General features: G+C 36.0%; 1 protein-coding gene and 1 long non-coding RNA gene across 3 annotated transcripts in view; both read left to right on the top strand.

The window, feature by feature from the left end:
• PPM1B (protein phosphatase, Mg2+/Mn2+ dependent 1B) overlaps positions 1 to 6,098 on the top strand; it is a 73,372-nt gene extending 67,274 nt beyond the window's left edge. The window contains exon 6 of one of the 2 annotated variants that reach the window (XM_011236358.3): positions 4,289 to 6,098. In XM_011236358.3, coding sequence (XP_011234660.1) covers positions 4,289 to 4,318 — 30 coding nt within the window. In that variant the 3' untranslated portion in view covers positions 4,319 to 6,098. Of the gene's footprint in view, positions 1 to 2,376; positions 3,445 to 4,288 lie in introns of those variants that run through there. The other variant, XM_002912403.4, reaches the window with a different exon arrangement.
• Positions 6,099 to 13,676: 7,578 nt separating this feature from the next.
• On the top strand, positions 13,677 to 16,395 carry LOC117801956. The gene is made up of 2 exons (XR_004624863.1): positions 13,677 to 15,158; positions 15,859 to 16,395. It is a non-coding gene; the product is annotated as an uncharacterized LOC117801956 (long non-coding RNA).
• Positions 16,396 to 17,472: the final 1,077 nt, after the last annotated feature.

Raw genomic sequence — 17,472 nt, forward strand, 5'->3', positions numbered from 1 at the left:
GGGAGTGAGGTGGAGGAGTCTTTATGCCCTCTATTAAAAGTTGTTTGTGATACACCATCCAATAGAAAATTTCCGTTTGGAAAACCTGATTAAAGACAAATAAGGTTTATGATTAGCAAGCATTCACCTTGTTGCTCCATCTTAGCCTTTTCTGAATAGATTCAAATGAGAAACTTTATTTGGGGAGACATGTTTATTTAGCACAAGGAAAGGTAAGGGAGAAAAAGTAAGGAAAATCTTAACAGAGGGCGCATTTTTATTATGTTCTCATACGATAAATTTTGCAAATAAAAAAAAAATGTTATTTGGGGAACCAGGCTGGCTTGGTCAGAAGAGCATGTGACTCTTGATGTCAGGGTCCTGAGTTCGAGCCCCACGTTGGGTGTAGAGATTACTTAAATAAATAAAAATTTTAAAAGTTTTAAAAATTAAAAAAGTTATTTTACAGTTAGTATACATGAGATAGAAAATTGGAGAACTCAAAGAAAATAAACATAACTTCACTATCCATTATCATTATTTGTATATTGCTGTATTTCCTTTTCCCGAAAGCATTTTACATATATTCTAAAACCAGTGGATACATAGACATATACATACACATATACATACAGACATATAGTAAGTACAGTGTCATCTCTTGCTTTTTGCCGTAAGGGCACCCCCCCCAAAAAAAAAAACATTCAAGTGCTCTCATTTTTCTCATAAACACCGCCATGTATTATGTGGTTATATTTGTGTTACCTTTGTTTCTTTGTTGCAGAATTGTAGGGTAACAGTCCTCCAGAGATGCTTTGTGTCAGATCATCTATATCAGTAACCTCTTTTGAGTTTTATTTTCCCAAGATTTTATGATGAAGACTTCCAGATAGCTAGAAAAATTGAAATGATCATAGTGAACGCCTATACACCTTCTACCTAGATTCAACAATTGTTAACATTTTACCATATTTGCTTTATCTCTCTTTGTGTGTGTGTATATACACTACTTTTTTTTTTCTTTTTTTCCACTGCACCTTTTGACAGAAAATTGCAGACATCATTTTGGCATATTTTGGCATGCCACTCTTAAAAATGAGGACATTTCGGGGCGCCTGGCTGGCTCAGTTGGTAGAGCGTGCAACTCCTGATCTTGGGGTCATTGGCGTAGAGCTTACTTGAAAGAAAAAAAAAAGAAAAAAAATGAGGACATATTTCTATATAGCCATAATACTATTATCATTCCAACGGAATTTAAAATTATCATCCAGTACAAGTCCAGATTTTCCCAGTTGTCTCTAGAATGACTGTGATAGTAGTTATTTTGAACTACGGTCTGATCAGCTTTTAAAAAGTTATCAGTCAAGCATATTAATGAAGTCTGTAATCAGGCCCCCACTTTTTTTTCCACTTGCCACTGGAAAAGATGACTCTGAGCCAGCTTTGAATAGGATGTCCTACATTCTGGATTGTATGATTGTTTTCTTGTGGTGTCCTTTTAACACGATCCTCTATTCCCTGTTTTCCTGTAAATTGGGAATTCACTTTATTAGGTTTATATTAAACATTTTTTGGCAAGAACATAGGACATGGTTTTGTACTTCCTAACACATCTCATCAGGAGGCACACGGTGTAAGGTTGTCCTGCTTTTAGACTGTCAGCTTAACTGGGATCAGTTTCAATGTTAGAGCTTGTTCTGCTAACGAGATTAAGTAGCTGCTATTGTAGAAACCTGTAAGTTTTCCAAAACTTTCTAAAATATAATAGGCTTGAGTAGTTTCCTGTTCTTATCTTATTATCATGTTTAAAATAATTTATTTTGATCTAGTAATGTTTTTATTAAAATATGTAAGAACAAAGAAGAAATTAAATTTTTACCCACAAAAGCATTAAAATTGCCCGAAAATCCAGTTTCAATTTATATAGTTCTACATTTTGTACCTCCTCTCTTTACCTATCATTTAGCAGCAGTGATGAAGAAACTAATGTTCTAATGGCCTGCTTTTCTGTCCTCTCCTATTGCTTTAAATACTAATTTCCTTTTGTACTAAATCATTCTAGCCAATTACTGTTTCTTCTGTTAAGCAAGTCAGTTTTAGGAAATGCTTGTGTTGCTGTTGAATTCTAATAGAGTAAATTTCAGAGGAAGCTTCAAATGCCAGTGTGAAATAAGATGTAAACTAGTTCATGGTAATTTGCTAAAATTAACTTGATATTTCAAGTGGAAATTTTTATTGACACAAGTTAAGACTTGATACTTATTTAATGAAATGTTCTCATGCTTAGACTCTATTACTCGTGGTAGAGAAATGAGTGTTTTGCTGTGATTATGTTATGAAATACATGTGATATCCTAGTTTGTCTACTGACACTGGGGTCTTGAATCTTAAAAAAAGGCCTCCGAGGAAGCAGAGGAAAGTGGATCACAGGGAAAATTGGTGGAAGCTCTCAGGCAAATGAGAATTAATCATAGGGGAAACTACCGACAACTTCTGGAGGAGATGCTGACTAGTTACAGGCTAGCTAAAGTAGAGGGAGAAGAAAGCCCTGCTGACCCAGCTGCCACAGCTACTTCTTCGAACAGTGATGCTGGAAGCCCAGTGACAATGCAGGCAAGCCATACTGAATCAAACAGTGATCTTGCTGAATTAGACAGCTATAATGAAGATGCAGGGACACAGAGGAGTGGTGAACAAATATGACTTGACTTTGGGCTAATATTTGTGTGATCTTTGATTTGCTGGTTTTTACTTAGGAGGTGTAATGTATGCATTTACAGAACTGTTTTGTTATTTGAATCTTGGTAAACTAGTTTTATGACATATTCATATAGCCTTGTTTTTTAAGAAGGCCTTTGCATACACCTTTATCAGATAGTTTAAAATGGACTATTTATAGTACTTTGAATTTAATAAAATTATATGTCATTTCATATTGTATGCCAGAAATGAGGCTACTAGTTATTCACCTCAGTAGTTAACTTCCTACTAGATAAGATTAGAGATTACTTACTGATAAGCAAGATGACGTTATATTGTGGAAAAACTTGTAAATGTAGACTTCTGATTCACATTTTTTTACATATTAGTACACTCATAGTTAGCGTTGTAATAAATTTGTGTTTCCTTAGCAATTTTAGTTCTTCAAAGAATGGCAGATGCTGGCCTGTACTTTTTTTCCCCCCCAAGGATGATAATTTGTGTGTTCTTTGACTTGTTTATATTTTACATCTCTGTAGTTTTATTTTTAGAAGTTCTGAGCTGTTGGATGTGTGGTTATTTTTCCTTTCTCTGTATTCTTTATTGAAGCCTAATTTTTGAAAAACCTATGTATTATTGATACAGCTTTGGTTTGTATATTCTGTATAGCCTAACTACATACATCAAAATGTATGTCAACCAAGTGTTTAGAATGAAATTATAAGTGTTCAAGTCCAAATAAAGCATGTGCTGTGGAATAATCTATGCATGTTGTACTTATTTTTAAATTAAAAAAAAAATTTAAACAACCAGGTTTGGTATATTGGAAAAATACCCAGTAGAAATTGATTTGTATTAATAGAAAATTAGAAAACTTTTGGCTTGGCTTTTGTCATTAACTAAAAGAAAACATTTTGAGAAGTCTTGCTTACTCAAATCCATTTTGTTTCTTATCCCCTTTTTGTGATACAAAATATTAATCTTTGGCCAGTATGGACACACATAGACACGTCAGGGAGTTGCCAAGATGAGCGTTTTAAAGATTGCAAGACTGGCCTCTTTGCTAGAAGTATTCATCAGATATTAAGAAATGCAAGAATTTTACAGGTATTTTAAATAGTGGCAGATAGGAGTTCTGTTTTTGTTGAAGTAGGTTTTAAAGATACAGGTGGCTATCAATCACATGGGAAAATATTTCTTAGAACAAATACTTTGTGAATGTAGAACATTAACTTCTCTTCTTCATGTTTATATTTATCATGTATCTAAAGTTGCTTACGGTGCCGTAAGTTGAAACTTTGGATCTTCAGATGTAGCTGATGTTTTGATCTATTTTTCCAATGCCAGAATATTTTTAAGTGGTTTGAGAAAGAGGAAGGCATTTGGTGGAGAGGGGAGGAAAAAAAAAACCCAACCAATTATCTATCTGTATTAGATAGATCCGTGTGTATGCACACAATATATACTACACACACCTCTCTGTAAAAGTGCCTTTTCAGACAAAGGAAGGTAATTTGTTCATCTAATTTTGTTTTCTTTTGAAATTCAGTCCAACCTGGAAGTGGTGTAGGTAAATAATAATAATATTCTTCCTTTTCTCTTCCTGTAGGGTGCTGGAGATCTAGAAGACCCATGGTAGCCTTATAAACCTTCTAAAATGCTTTTGATTCTGAAAATTGGGGGAAAAAAACTTTTAATCACAATTTTCTTCAAGGGAAAAATATTGTGGATTCCCAGCGTTTTGTGATATGAGCAGAAAATCATTAGCATTTCCCATCATTTATTCATATTTGTGTTTTCTGATAATTGCCACTTGTAGCATTGCCTGTACTACAGTATTTTTTGCCAACCTCAGGCATACTGGTTACATCTGTACTGAACTTTGGGCCCTAGGAGCCAACGGAGTTATTTCACCACAAATAACAAACTCTGCCTGAGGTGCATGGGAATATAGTTAGCCGTACTCTGAAGATACATTATGTTTTCGTTTTTTGTTTTTGGGGTTTTTTTTTTTGTTTTTTGTGTTTTTTTTTGTTTTTTTTTTTAGACAAGACACACAACATATAAGCATGTAAAAGTAAAGAATTGTATGGGATATTCCTTTGTCAGTTCACCAAGTTGGAAGCCTTTTGCAGCTCTGTGGCTTGAAATTTCCTTTGAGCAATTTACTATAGGATATATATTTATTATTAATTGTTATTTAATTTTTTTCCCTAATTTTACCTGTATTACCAAACTGGGTTCTCCAATAATGTCCAAATTGTAACGTTGCCTGCTTTTCAAGATAAAGTGTATTTGGCAATATTATTATAAACCCTTACAAATTTTATGCATGTACCTACTACGTCCTTCAGCTCTCACTAGGAAATCTTTTGAAACCAAATGGATTAATTTATGGCTATTTATAATTTGCTTTGACATCTCACTGCTGCAAATTTTTTTAAATGATGAGATTTGCCTTTATAACGTAAATTGTGATTTTTGTTTTACATGTGGGTTTCTGTAGTTTTAATTTTCCAGCTCTTAAGATACAAGTTTTGTGTGTAATTTGGTATAATTTTTAATTGTTTACGTTATTTTAAAAGCTCAGAATATCACATTGAAATGACTATAAAGACATTTAAAATTATCTATTTTAGATCTAAGGAAATATTACAGAGATATTTTCATGGGTTCAGTAACCTTTCATTTTATAACATTGGGCACGGTACAGAGTGGCTGTCACATAAGGTACTTGAAGATTATTATTTTAATTCTATTTTTACAATAACCTTGAATTCTTGAGTTCTTTTTGAGTTTTGCATGTAGTAAATCCAATTACTGCTGAACATGAAGAGTAAAATATTTATCGGAAAGAAGCTATTGGGGTAGGAGAAGCAATGAATGTATCCATTTGTACATGGTTTACATGTTGTGGATGCTTTGTAAACATTTTCCTATATGTTTAAATTGTGTTTCAGCAGGATGTAATTGCCCTTGTGTGTAGTTAAAGTGAGTCATCATCTGGTTCTGTGTGAAATGGAATTCATGATATTTTCTGTAACATTTCCCTGAAGCTGTTTCCGGAGAGCCACACATTTGCATACAGACAGCCTTCCTGATCATTTGATTCATTGTGCACCTGATTTTTGGTCTAAAAGGAATTATTGCCACAATATATTTTATTTATTCTTTAGATTTTAGCCTTGTAAGTTAAAGTGCTTTACATGATGATGTAAAAGCTATCTGTCCCTTTACTGGGTTTGGGGGGTTGTAAAAAGATAGGGAATGAAGAATGCAAACTGGTTTATTGTTCAAACTGTCCGCTCTGATCCAGCCTTGTACCGATAGTACCTTTCCAGTATGATATTGTGATGTTTCATACAATGCAGTGAACATAACCAACTTGTTACCTAAATAAAGAATTGATAAAAACAGTGTGACATATTACTATTTGGTATGATTTTTAAAAGTAAAAGTCCAGTTTTGAATGTAATTTTTAAACGTTTTACATAGTTGGAATATTTGTTGTGAAATTTTTCATGCAAAACCATGTAGGTGAATTGTAATTCCAAAGAGGAATTAACCAAACTGGATAGGACAATACTAATTAACCCCCTCTTCACTCCTAAAACTTTTTTTTTTTTTAACGCCGTTTCAAAAAACCTTTTTGAGGTGGTTTAGTGGCCCTTGAAATACAAATAATGTGAGAATTAGCAAAAGAAAAAACTGAACTTAGTCTTTACTAATCTGAATTGTCTAGTCCAGCTGTTTTCAAATATTTTAGTCATTTATATTTTTTTTCTATTTATATTTTTAAAGATTCAAGATCCCCAAGAACTTTTGCTTTTGATGGGTTTTATTTTATTTATTTTATTTATCACATTAGAAATTAAAGCCAAGAAATTTTACATATATTTTAATTCATTAAAAAATGAAACCATTGCCTGGCAACCTAAGTAGCATTGTTTTATGAAAAATAGTTATTTTCCTAATTTAAAAAATTTAGTGTGAGTAGTAGCACTGGTTTTTGTTTCTCTAAACCCTTTAATGTTGGGCCGGATTCTCATATCTGATTGTGCGATGATTTCTTTGCAATGTGGCACTTTGTTGGAAGGATACGAAGAAATCTGGCCTCACACAAATACGTATTTGAAAAAGAGTATTTTAGTAGCCTCAGGTAATTGTGACTGTTCTGCTTGATTCATGATCAAAACTTCAGAACTGGTAGCTTCTTGAAGGGTAGGTGTAGTGTGAGATCTGAAACTATCAGTCCACTTTGTACTCTATTATGTTAAAACCCATTTGATCTGTCTCGTTGGGAGTTTTGAATGGATGTCCTGCTTTGGCATCATTTGGTAACTCATGCATTGATCTTTCGGAAAATACTTGTTCATTGAAGATTGCGGTCCTTCAGAATATTGACATGTTATTATGCAGTGTTTAAAAGTTTTTTCTTAACGTAACTGATCTCCTCGGGAAAAATCTTGTAAGTATTGGGAAGCTGTCAAGCTCACGGCATTGGATACAGATTTTTCAAAATTCTAATTTTCATTTGAAAGGTGAAATTTTGTCACTGGCACCAAATATTGTCAGTTGTTGGCCTTGAATGACGGGCTTGTTTCCTTTATTTCCGAGAAAATGTCTGCTGACTCACCATAGTCTGTCAGTCATTCTTCCAAGTAGAAAAGGTGCTCAACAAAAGAGGCTGCTTCCACGCACAGCTCGCTAGCCAGGCGACACTTTGGCGTGCTGTAGACCCAGGTACTTCCCGTGTCGTCTAGGATGTTACAAAGATGCACACTCAAGGCTAGAGGTGTGATGATAATTCTTACTGCTTCCTTGAGGACACGGTCCACAGAAACTGGCTCTTCCCCCTTCCTTTTCTCTGGGCGCGGCGTGAAGATACAGTAGTAGCTAATGAGCTTGTTGTCTGTCTTGATTCCCACCAAGATACCTGCAGTTTTACCCTGTTTCTTTTGCACAGTCAGTGCAAGCGTCAACATGTGGAAAAAGACTAAGTATTAGGAAATAGTTAAGGAGATAGTTGTGGTTTCATAGACCTCCTGGGAAGGTTCTCTGGCACCCTCCAGATTTTCACGATTGCTGCCCTGTCCGTTAGGACAGCTGCATAGTGTGTTCACATACTTCAGACATCACAGTGTCATAGTAAGGGAATCTTAACATTGTGAGCTCGCAAAATTGAGCTGGGGGAGATGGTGACTGTGGTCACCGGTTCTACTTAGCAAGATGAACAAGGTGGAATCTTTAATTTTGTATTTTGTCAAAATTCCTGTGATGGGTTTCAACTTGGGAAACTCCTGTTTTGAGGTTAAACTTAACAGTTTGGTTTTCATATTGCATATATTCAGATCACTTTAGTCTTTCAAGATGTCTTCAGTGACTGTAGATTTGTGTTACTTGAAATAAAATCATTTTGCCACAATTGAGATGTCACATCGGGTTGGCCAGATAAAGATAGGACTTTTTTTTTTTTTTTTTTTAATGACCATTAAATGGATCGGGGCTTTTATGTTGAAGTTTTCTGTTAGGTTTTTCCATTTTCTGAACATTCAACAGAGTTGAGTAAAGTTGCCTTGGAGGCATGGTAATTAAAATATTTACTTAAGACACTAAGTTTTTTGTTTTAAATGTGTCTAGTTAAAAGCGACTGCAACTCTGACTTCTCCTTAAGTCAGTTTTATTTTCAGATGTGGGGTTGGGGGGGTTCAGTTGGGTCTTGATGTCTTTTCGTAGTGCTTGGCAGGCTGTCCAGCCACCTAACTAGACACTGGGTCTTCATAAGAAACTGTAGCTAAATTTAAAACTAAGATGAAGTTTCCATACAATGAATCAGTCTTCCTGTGTGAAAAGAGATGGTGCTGTCCTCCCCTCTGAGGTCTTGTTTTGTTTTGTCTTTCTCCTAGCCAGGCTTCAAAATGTCTTTTAAAGACCAGGGGAAATGGTGTCAGTTGAGGAGAGATGATTCTATAATACTAGCCCAACATTAATACTAATACTATTAATACTATAATACTAAATTCCAACATTTGAGCCGGAAATTAGAGTATCACTAGTTATATTCCAAACTACCTGAAATACTTGATGAAATGAGACCATGTGCTAATAAGCAAGTATTTTGATGTTACGAACGGCATTTTTGTTTTCAGACAACAATTTGGTCATCAGAAAACAAATGTGTGTGTTTTCCGGATGTAGAAAGTATACAGTCAAACCAGAGCATCGATCTTTGTTGCTGGAGTTAAACAGAGTTTTTATTCGGCTTCAGTCACAGAAATTAACCGCAACTTGCCCATTGATTTTCTTTTGCTAGCCAAATCATACTTTCTTGTCTTGATTAAGATCCCATTTTTCAGTGACTTCTCAAATTCACATTTCCTCTTTTACATTGCCTTTGTATTGGGGCACCTGGGTGGCACAGCGGTTAAGCATCTGCCTTAGGCTCAGGGCTTGATCCCAGCCTTATGGGATCGAGCCCCCCACATCAGGCTCCTCCGCTGGGAGCCTGCTTCTTCCTCTCCCACTCCCCATGCTTGTGTTCCCTCTCTCGCTGGCTGTCTCTATCTCGGTCGAATAAATAAATAAAATCTTTTAAAAAAAATAATAAATTGCGCTTGTGTTTTGAAGATAATCTGGTTTAACTAATAAGGGAAAGCATTTGATAAAGATTTTAGAACACATTTTGGTTTGGGTGGCTAAATAGTAAAGAGTCGCGTATTGTGATTTTTTCCTCGTTAACACAATGCACAGTGCAGAAAATGCACATTGTATTTGTAAGGTCGTCAAATGCTAATGTAATAATCATGACCAGAATTTAAGTTATTTTAAAGCAATTCGCAGAGTTAACTTGCTTTTGCAAATAAATTCTTAGTGGGCCTTATAATGATTTGTTGTGCATTGTTTTCTATGTTCCATTGCTTTAAGATTTTTTTTTTCTATTCAGCTTTGGGAATTTTTCTGTAAGCTTTAATGAAAATGCTAAGCAGGTGTTTATTTTTGCCCATAGTTTTGGCTTATGTATGTTACCCTGTGGTCTAGAAGTAAACCAGGGTAGCTACAAATACAGAATAATTCGGTTTCTTTTCAGGCTGTGACTAAATCAGTGCTAGCGCTCTCTTCTTGCTGGTTTTCCTGGCTTTGGTCTCTTCTCCCCCGCCCCTTATTTTGTTTCGGTTTTATTCTACCTGGCAAGCACTTCTATTAACTAAATATATCGTTTCCTGATAAAATGTAAGCGGTAGCTGTGTTCGAATTCAGGAATGAGGGGTACATGATCTTGGTATGAGGGGGTTAGTTACCCTTCTGTCCCTTATATCCACAACTCCAGTGGGGCAAAACACCATACTTTCAAATATGGGCGGAATCAAAGTTTAGGGATTTTTTTTCCCCCTTGACTAATAACCGTAGTCTATAATGGCAATAGTGATTTCATTAGTAATTAAATCTGTACAACAAATGTGTTCTACATTTGTCTCTTTTATTTTCTATTTTCTATCTCTCATTATCTCTAGTATTTTGCATATTATCTCATACTGTCTACCTCTAATGAAAATATGTGGGCATGTATTGTGGTGAAGAGGACTGGTACAAGCCAAGAGTTATTCCAGTGTAAGGGTCTGATACTTTCTTTCCCTCTCCTGAGTCATTTGTGCTTATTTTCACTTGTGCACTCATTGTGAAGAGGAGTTTCTGTTTCGTTATTAACTCCTGAAGTCATGAGGTGCAATTTATTTTGGCAAAATTCCACAGGGACATGATTTAGAGGATGTGTTGATTTTCATGAGATTTTGCTTATGAGTAAACATTTTCTAAGTCCATTGATACCATACAAAGCTTATTTTAAATATTTATATTTAGTATTTGCTCTTGGAATTGTTCTTAGGTAAGACTGGCAATCATTATTACAGAACTTTGATGCTGTTGGAGTAACTGGATTTTATTAGTCCTGGAATTACAGAAATAAACTAATAGTCTTAAGAATTTTCATGTAGTTCAAACTCCCTAAAATGTTTTTCAACCTCCAGAGCAGTTCTGCTTTTTTCTGTGTAGTACTTGTTGGGATTCCGTCTAAGATTTGATTTGAGTAAAGGTTTTATGACTTTGAAAAGTTTTTTTTTTCTAAACGAGTGACTTTTTTTTTTTTTAAGATTTTATTTATTTATTCGACAGAGATAGAGACAGCCAGCGAGAGAGGGAACACAAGCAGGGGGAGAGGGAGAGGAAGAAGCAGGCTCATAGCAGAGGAGCCTGACGTGGGGCTCGATCCCATAACGCCGGGATCACGCCCTGAGCCAAAGGCAGACACTTAACCGCTGTGTCACCCAGGCGCCCCAATAACTTTGAAAAGTTTAAAGATCACTAGGCTCAGTATTTATATGATGCGGCGAATGAAACTAGACAGTACACTCTTTTACAAGGAAGGAAACTCAGAAGAATGTTGGCTGAGCTGTGAATGATATTTACATGTTTTGATTTGTGATCTACCCCCAAAATTAAGATATACTTATTTAGAAGGTGGGGAAGGGGAATGGAGTTGCACCGAGAGTCAAATACCACCCAACACCTCATTGCCGCTTCCCCAGCACATCCACCATTTGGTTGGTTTTGATTTTGGCCAGGGGTATTATGGGGAGGAAAGGATGTTATTCCCAGCCTTAGGTTTGAATTTATCTGTCCACATAATTACCTCTACATCCCCTCTTCTATAAAACAAGCTAATGGTTAAACAAAAACTGGTATTCCTTTGTATGACTGCACCACAATGTATCCATTTCCCCTTGAAGGATATTTAGATGATTTGTAACTCTTTACTAAAAAAACTGATGCAGTGGGCTTCCTGGCTTGTGTCCCTTGAGCACATGTACTAGTGTTTTTCTAGTATTTGCCTAGAAAAAAAATTACTAGGTTATTAGGTATGCATACCTTCAAGTTAATAATTGCAAATGCATTATACTAGTTCCGCTTCCACTAGAAATGTACAGAAATTCCTGTTTCTCTATCCATCTCCATTCTCCTTTAACGCTGATATTGTCAGACTTGAAATTTCCCAGTTATGTGACCGTGAAATAGTTTGTTTTAATTTGCATATCTGGTTACATGTGAGGCAAACCTCTTTTTCTATTTGTGTGGCCATTTGAATTTCCTCTGAAATGATTGCTCATGTCCTTTGCTCATTTTTCTTTTTGGTTTGCCTTTTTTTTTCAGTTATTTGTAGCTTTTTTAGGTATAGTCTGGATCCTAATCCTTTGTTTATATGTGTTGCAAAACCTAGTCTCTCTCTCTCTCTCTCTCTCTCTCGTATATATATATACACATACATACATACACTTTGTGTATGGGGCCTTTTTTTATTTGTCAGTCTCTGTGGTTTGTACTGTTGTCTTTCTTGTTCAAGGAATCCTCGCCATCTCCAGTCCATATATTCTTCCAGTAGTTCTAAAGTCTTCATCCTACCTCCCAAGTGCATAATGTATTAGGATTTTAATCCATCTTGAATTTACTGTTTTTTACAGTCCGGATCTAATTTTTTTTTTTTTTTTTTTGCATTCCGCTAGCTAATTGCGCCAGACCTGTCACATGCCAATTTCCTATGAATGTGATCCATTTCTCATTTCTCCATTCCAATCTATTGTCTTTTCGTCTAACCCTGTGGAAATATCACACCATTTTAGTTACTGTGGCCTCATAAATGCTCCTACCTGGCAGGTACGCATCACTTTCATCCTTCATAAACTTCATTCCTTTTAATAAAAATACAATGAATAATCCACACTCTGCTTCTTAGCAGTCTGCATCCATTTGGGCACCTCGTATTGAAAATTGTTCACCCTACCTCTGAAAATGACTGTTCCTGTTGCACATTTACATGTGAAGCTAGCGTGGCCTCACGGCGGTCACTACCCCTTGCCTTCCCCTTTAAGTCCAGCTGGACCAGTGACCGAGCCCTGCCTGCTATGGTGGAGCCTGAAGCAAAGGGAAGCTTCAGCAGTAGCGATTCTGTCTTTTTTAAAATCTGGTATTTTGTTCCCCGTGGTTTTCACATTCGTTTTAATTCTTTTAAATATTGCATTCGTGGGTTTTTCTTGGTTACTGAGTTTTTGGCCCTGAGGCAAGCGTGTCCGTTTGCAGCACTTCAGGCTCAGCTGTAAGTGTGTGAATTTCTGGGCTGTTGCAGTGACTGTCTCTAGACCATTTTCCTGATTTTAGGCAGATGTTGCCAAGGAGGAATAGCTCAGCCTACTAGGCAGTACCCGTTAGTACAAAACAGTTTTTCCTGGGGTGCTTAGTGAAGATCCTGGAGAGGCGGGGCTTAGGACCGTGTGCTCCAGCAGCAGCTAGGTGCTGTTGTTGGCTTTTCCTCCTTAGGCAGTGAGCCCTCTTAATACTCTAAAAACAGAATGCAGAGGGAAACAGCAAGTTCTACAAGGGTGGTGTTGGACAGCTTTAATCTCCAAAATTTATTCCAGCATGGACTTTTTCATATTTTCATTTCATGTGATGGAGAAGCATCTTAGGTCAGTGGCATCTTACAGTTGCCGTTGGCGAAGCCCAGTTGCACCTGCTTGGTAATAGTGATGCATATTTCGGTTCTATGATTGCACTTTGCATATGGTTGGGACTACATATATTTAGTCTAAGGCTGTTTAAAATGTCTTTAAAATGATTACATATGATTTAACATAGAAGCAAAGTTACTGTGGAAGCAAAACAAATAAGATTTGTAAAAAGTCTCTTAAAAACCTGTTACAGGGCATGTGGCTGGCTCAGTTGGTAGAGCGTATGACTCTTGATCTCAGGGTCTTGAGTCCAACCGCACATTGGGTGTAGAGCCTGCTTAAAAAACAAGCCCAACTGTATTACAATAGGTATAAAATAATCCTAAATGTTATTAAAGTATCATTTCAGGGCGCCTGGGTGGCTCAATCGGTTAAGCGTCTGCCTTGGGCTCAGGTTGTGATCTCAGGGTTCTGGGATCGAGCCCATGTCGGGCTCCCTGCTCAGTGGGTGTCTGCTGACTTCCCTACCCCCCCCCACCCTCGTGCACACGCTCTCTCTCTCATTCACTCTCTCAAATAAAATCTTAAAGCATCATTTCATAGTTTCATTTTCTTTATTCATTAAAAAGTGGCACAGAAAATAATGGAATCTTCAGAGTTGAGGGATGAGGGAATATGCTGTATAATTTATAGGTAAATAGTATGTATAAAACATGCGTGGGAATGATTTAGGACAGTGTTTATTCAGAAACATTGTAAAGTGTGAGATCTTTATTTCCATTCCTCAACCTCCCCTCCCCCCGCCCGCCAAAACAAATCAGAATGTTAACATTGGTTAAATGTGGGTGGTAGGAAAGGGTATCTTATATTCTCTCCTGTAATTTTCTGTATGTTTGAATTTTTATAAAGTTTTGAATTAAAAAATAAAGTACAGAAACTGAGTGAATCTAGTGGTCCTGAATTGCCGTTTGGGAAGAGGGTACCAATTTATAATCCCAACAGTATACAAAAATGCCTGTGTCTTTTGCTTTCTCTCAAGTGTTGTGCATTGCCAAACTGGTAGGTAAAATAACTGTTATTTATGATATTTTCTTGACTTAATTCTCAATTATTTGATTACCAGTGAGATTGAACATTTTTTCCTCACATTTTGGCTAATTTTACTTCTTTTTATTAAAGCCTATTCAGTGTGTTGCTTATTTTCTGATCAAATTATCACATTGATTTGTGAGAGCTCTTTGTATATTTAGGTAATCAACCATTCTTTCAAATGTGCCATGAATAATTTAATTAGTTATTGTCTTTTTAAATAAGGTTATTGAGGGATGGGACTAAGGACAGAGCACATCTAACAATACGGAGATGACCTAATTCCTGAAAAACTGCAAACTCAATAACATGGGTTTTGGTTTTTTTTTCCCCCCCAAAATCTTACGCCATGATATTTTATTTTTGTGCTTTTATTTACACAGTAACTTTTTTTTTTTCTGTGCCAGTTTTTCCTACAGTCAGAATTAAGTCTTTCTGCTATGACTGGAGAGGCACAGGTGAGAGCTAAAATGCTGTAATCTGAAGAGTATTGGATAGCTCTCTTTGGTCAAAAATATTTAAAAATAGCCCTTTTATCCTCTGTATGCCATTTGAAGTCAAATATAGTGAGTTTATATTTTGTTTTACTTTTTTGAAAAATTGAAGTAAAATTTACATACTGTAAACTGCAAAGATCTTGGGTGTTTAATTTGATGAGTTTTGAAAAGTGTCCCTTGGTTATTTATATTCAAAAGTTTTAGAATTTGGGGCACCTGGCTGGCTCAGTCAGAAGAGCATGTGACTCTTGATCTCGGGCCCCTGAGTTTGAGCCCCACGTTGGGTGTAGAGATTACTTAAATCAGTAAATAAACTTCAAAAGTTTTAGAATTTTATTGTTTTCTTTAACAGTCTGAACCTTCAGTTGTATACATAGACAATCTTTTCACATTCTGAGTAAGTATTTACATATATTTTCTTTTACAACTTTGTTGTTGTTATAAATACATAATACTAGTCAAACTTATTTTGGGATATTCCATGGTATAAATCTAATGTAATATTTTCCATTATCCCCTTACACGGGCTAATACATAAGCCATTCTTTTCTCGTTTATTTGAAAATGCCCTTTTACTGTATATTCTTGTATATGCTTGTATTTTATGGGCATTCTATTTCATTGCTTTGTATTATGTCTCAGTATGTTATCTTAAGTATCATAGTTTTATTATGTGTGTTATCTGGTAGAGAAAGTGCTCCCTCATTATTCTACCCTAACAAAAATTCAATGTTTATTCCTCCAGATGAACTTTTGACATTTGGCCAAGATTTCCCTGCCAAATAAAAATCCTGTTGAGTAGTTATATGCTTAGATTAATTGAGGGGGGGAGATCATTGATATCTTTAGCAGAGAAGAGTTCCATTCCAGGAAAATGCTGTCACTATTTATATGAGTGTTTTTATGCCCCCAGTAAGGTTTTATAGTTTCCTCCATATGCTTGACACATTTCTTCAGTTAATTCCTTATTATTTGATATTTCTTAATATAAATGCTGTTTGGAATGAACCATCCCCCTAGTATATTTTTAATTCATACCTTCTTTGTCAACACCTGATTTACAATAAAATCATTTCAATTTCTGTCATTTCCACCAGATGGCAGTCTCGGGCATGTCCATTTGTAAACCTGCCGAGGGCTCTGGTGACGAGAAAGGCAGTGTGGCTGGCAGACCTTCCAAGCCCCTAAAGTACAAGGACATGAAGGTTTTTGTTTTTTTTTAAACCTGAAAGAAAAATGAACCCAACATTATGTAATTGTATTATTTATACTGCTATCAACAGGTAATCTTAGAGCCCGTTAGTGGAGGCAGAGAAAAACTGCCCCTGCACCTTTAAAAATCATATTTTTCTCTGTCCCTGTGATAAACACCTGTGGCTTTGGGGGCAGTATTTTCGTTTTATTTCATGGTTAGAGGTAGGCTTTAATCTATCATTATTGTTTCCTTTCTCCTAAAAGCACCATTTAAATGAGAAGTTACTGGGTTTCTAAATGTTCGTGTAAGAACATCTTTCTTTGATTCTGGTATTTGTACTGTCCAGATCTCTTCTGAAATGAGGTTCAGTGTTTATAGTCAACAGAAATTTTGGAAGTAAGTTTGTAACCAGTTTGTTCCACATGAATATAAATCTTTTTTTTTTTTTTAAGATTTTATTTATTTATTCGACAGAGATAGAGACAGCCAGCGAGAGAGGGAACACAAGCAGGGGGAGTGGGAGAGGAAGAAGCAGGCTCATAGCGGAGGAGCCTGATGTGGGGCTTCGATCCCATAACGCCGGGATCACGCCCTGAGCCGAAGGCAGACGCTTAACCGCTGTGCCACCCAGGCGCCCCACATGAATATCAATCTTAACCCTCTTAGATTAGACGCTTTTTAAAACTGTTCAGATGACATCAAAGACTTGTGTTTAAGAATATAGGAGGTAGTGGATATCTTGGTCACACAAGAAACCAGCTCAAGTATTTTCTCGTGAATACTTTTCCCAGTGGCCAAATGCTTTTGGACGACATGTCACCTAAGTAAGCTCCCTTCTTGTGCCTTTTATTACAGTTCCACTTGTTCACTTACTTTTGTATAATAGAGTAGTAAACGACTAGATCTCTACAGTAACTATGTACATTCTCCTTCTGAGAGATTGTATTTCTACTCCAAGACCGAAAGGTGCAAGAAAGAATGATAAGGGAAAAGGAACCCATGTTTGGTCCTTGAGCACAAAGGCCACCAAATTTAATTCTTGTGTTTCCAAAGAACTTGTATAAATATTCTAGGAAGTAATATAGCAAAATTTTTGAAAGACAGTAGATCATTTCTTTTAGGGAGAACCATGGGAAAGTTTCATGTTTTGGTCTCTGGATAATTCTGTGATGGAGTATGTGGAGTTGCAGCTTGCTTTAGTGTGTTCCATGGATTGATTAATGTTTTGCATACTCTGAGAATGAATGTTGAAATGGGTTTATGGCGATTCAGCTATGCAGTAGTTATTTCTAGAGCTTTTGTGTAGTGTACTAAGACATCCCTTCAGACAAAATTGGAATTGGTTAGAATTACGTTTATACCATACCACACATTTCCAGATTAAGTTAGAGGTAACCTAAATTATATAAATAAAACTAAGTTAAATTGGCTATGTAAATTGTCTTTGAAAAGGAAGGAATTCCTTTCTAATAACCCATGTTTGTATTGTATATATGATTTTTTTAGGGCTTGTTTT

The sequence above is a fragment of the Ailuropoda melanoleuca genome, chromosome 4, assembly GCF_002007445.2.
Source record: "Ailuropoda melanoleuca isolate Jingjing chromosome 4, ASM200744v2, whole genome shotgun sequence".
Lineage (NCBI taxonomy): Eukaryota > Metazoa > Chordata > Mammalia > Carnivora > Ursidae > Ailuropoda > Ailuropoda melanoleuca.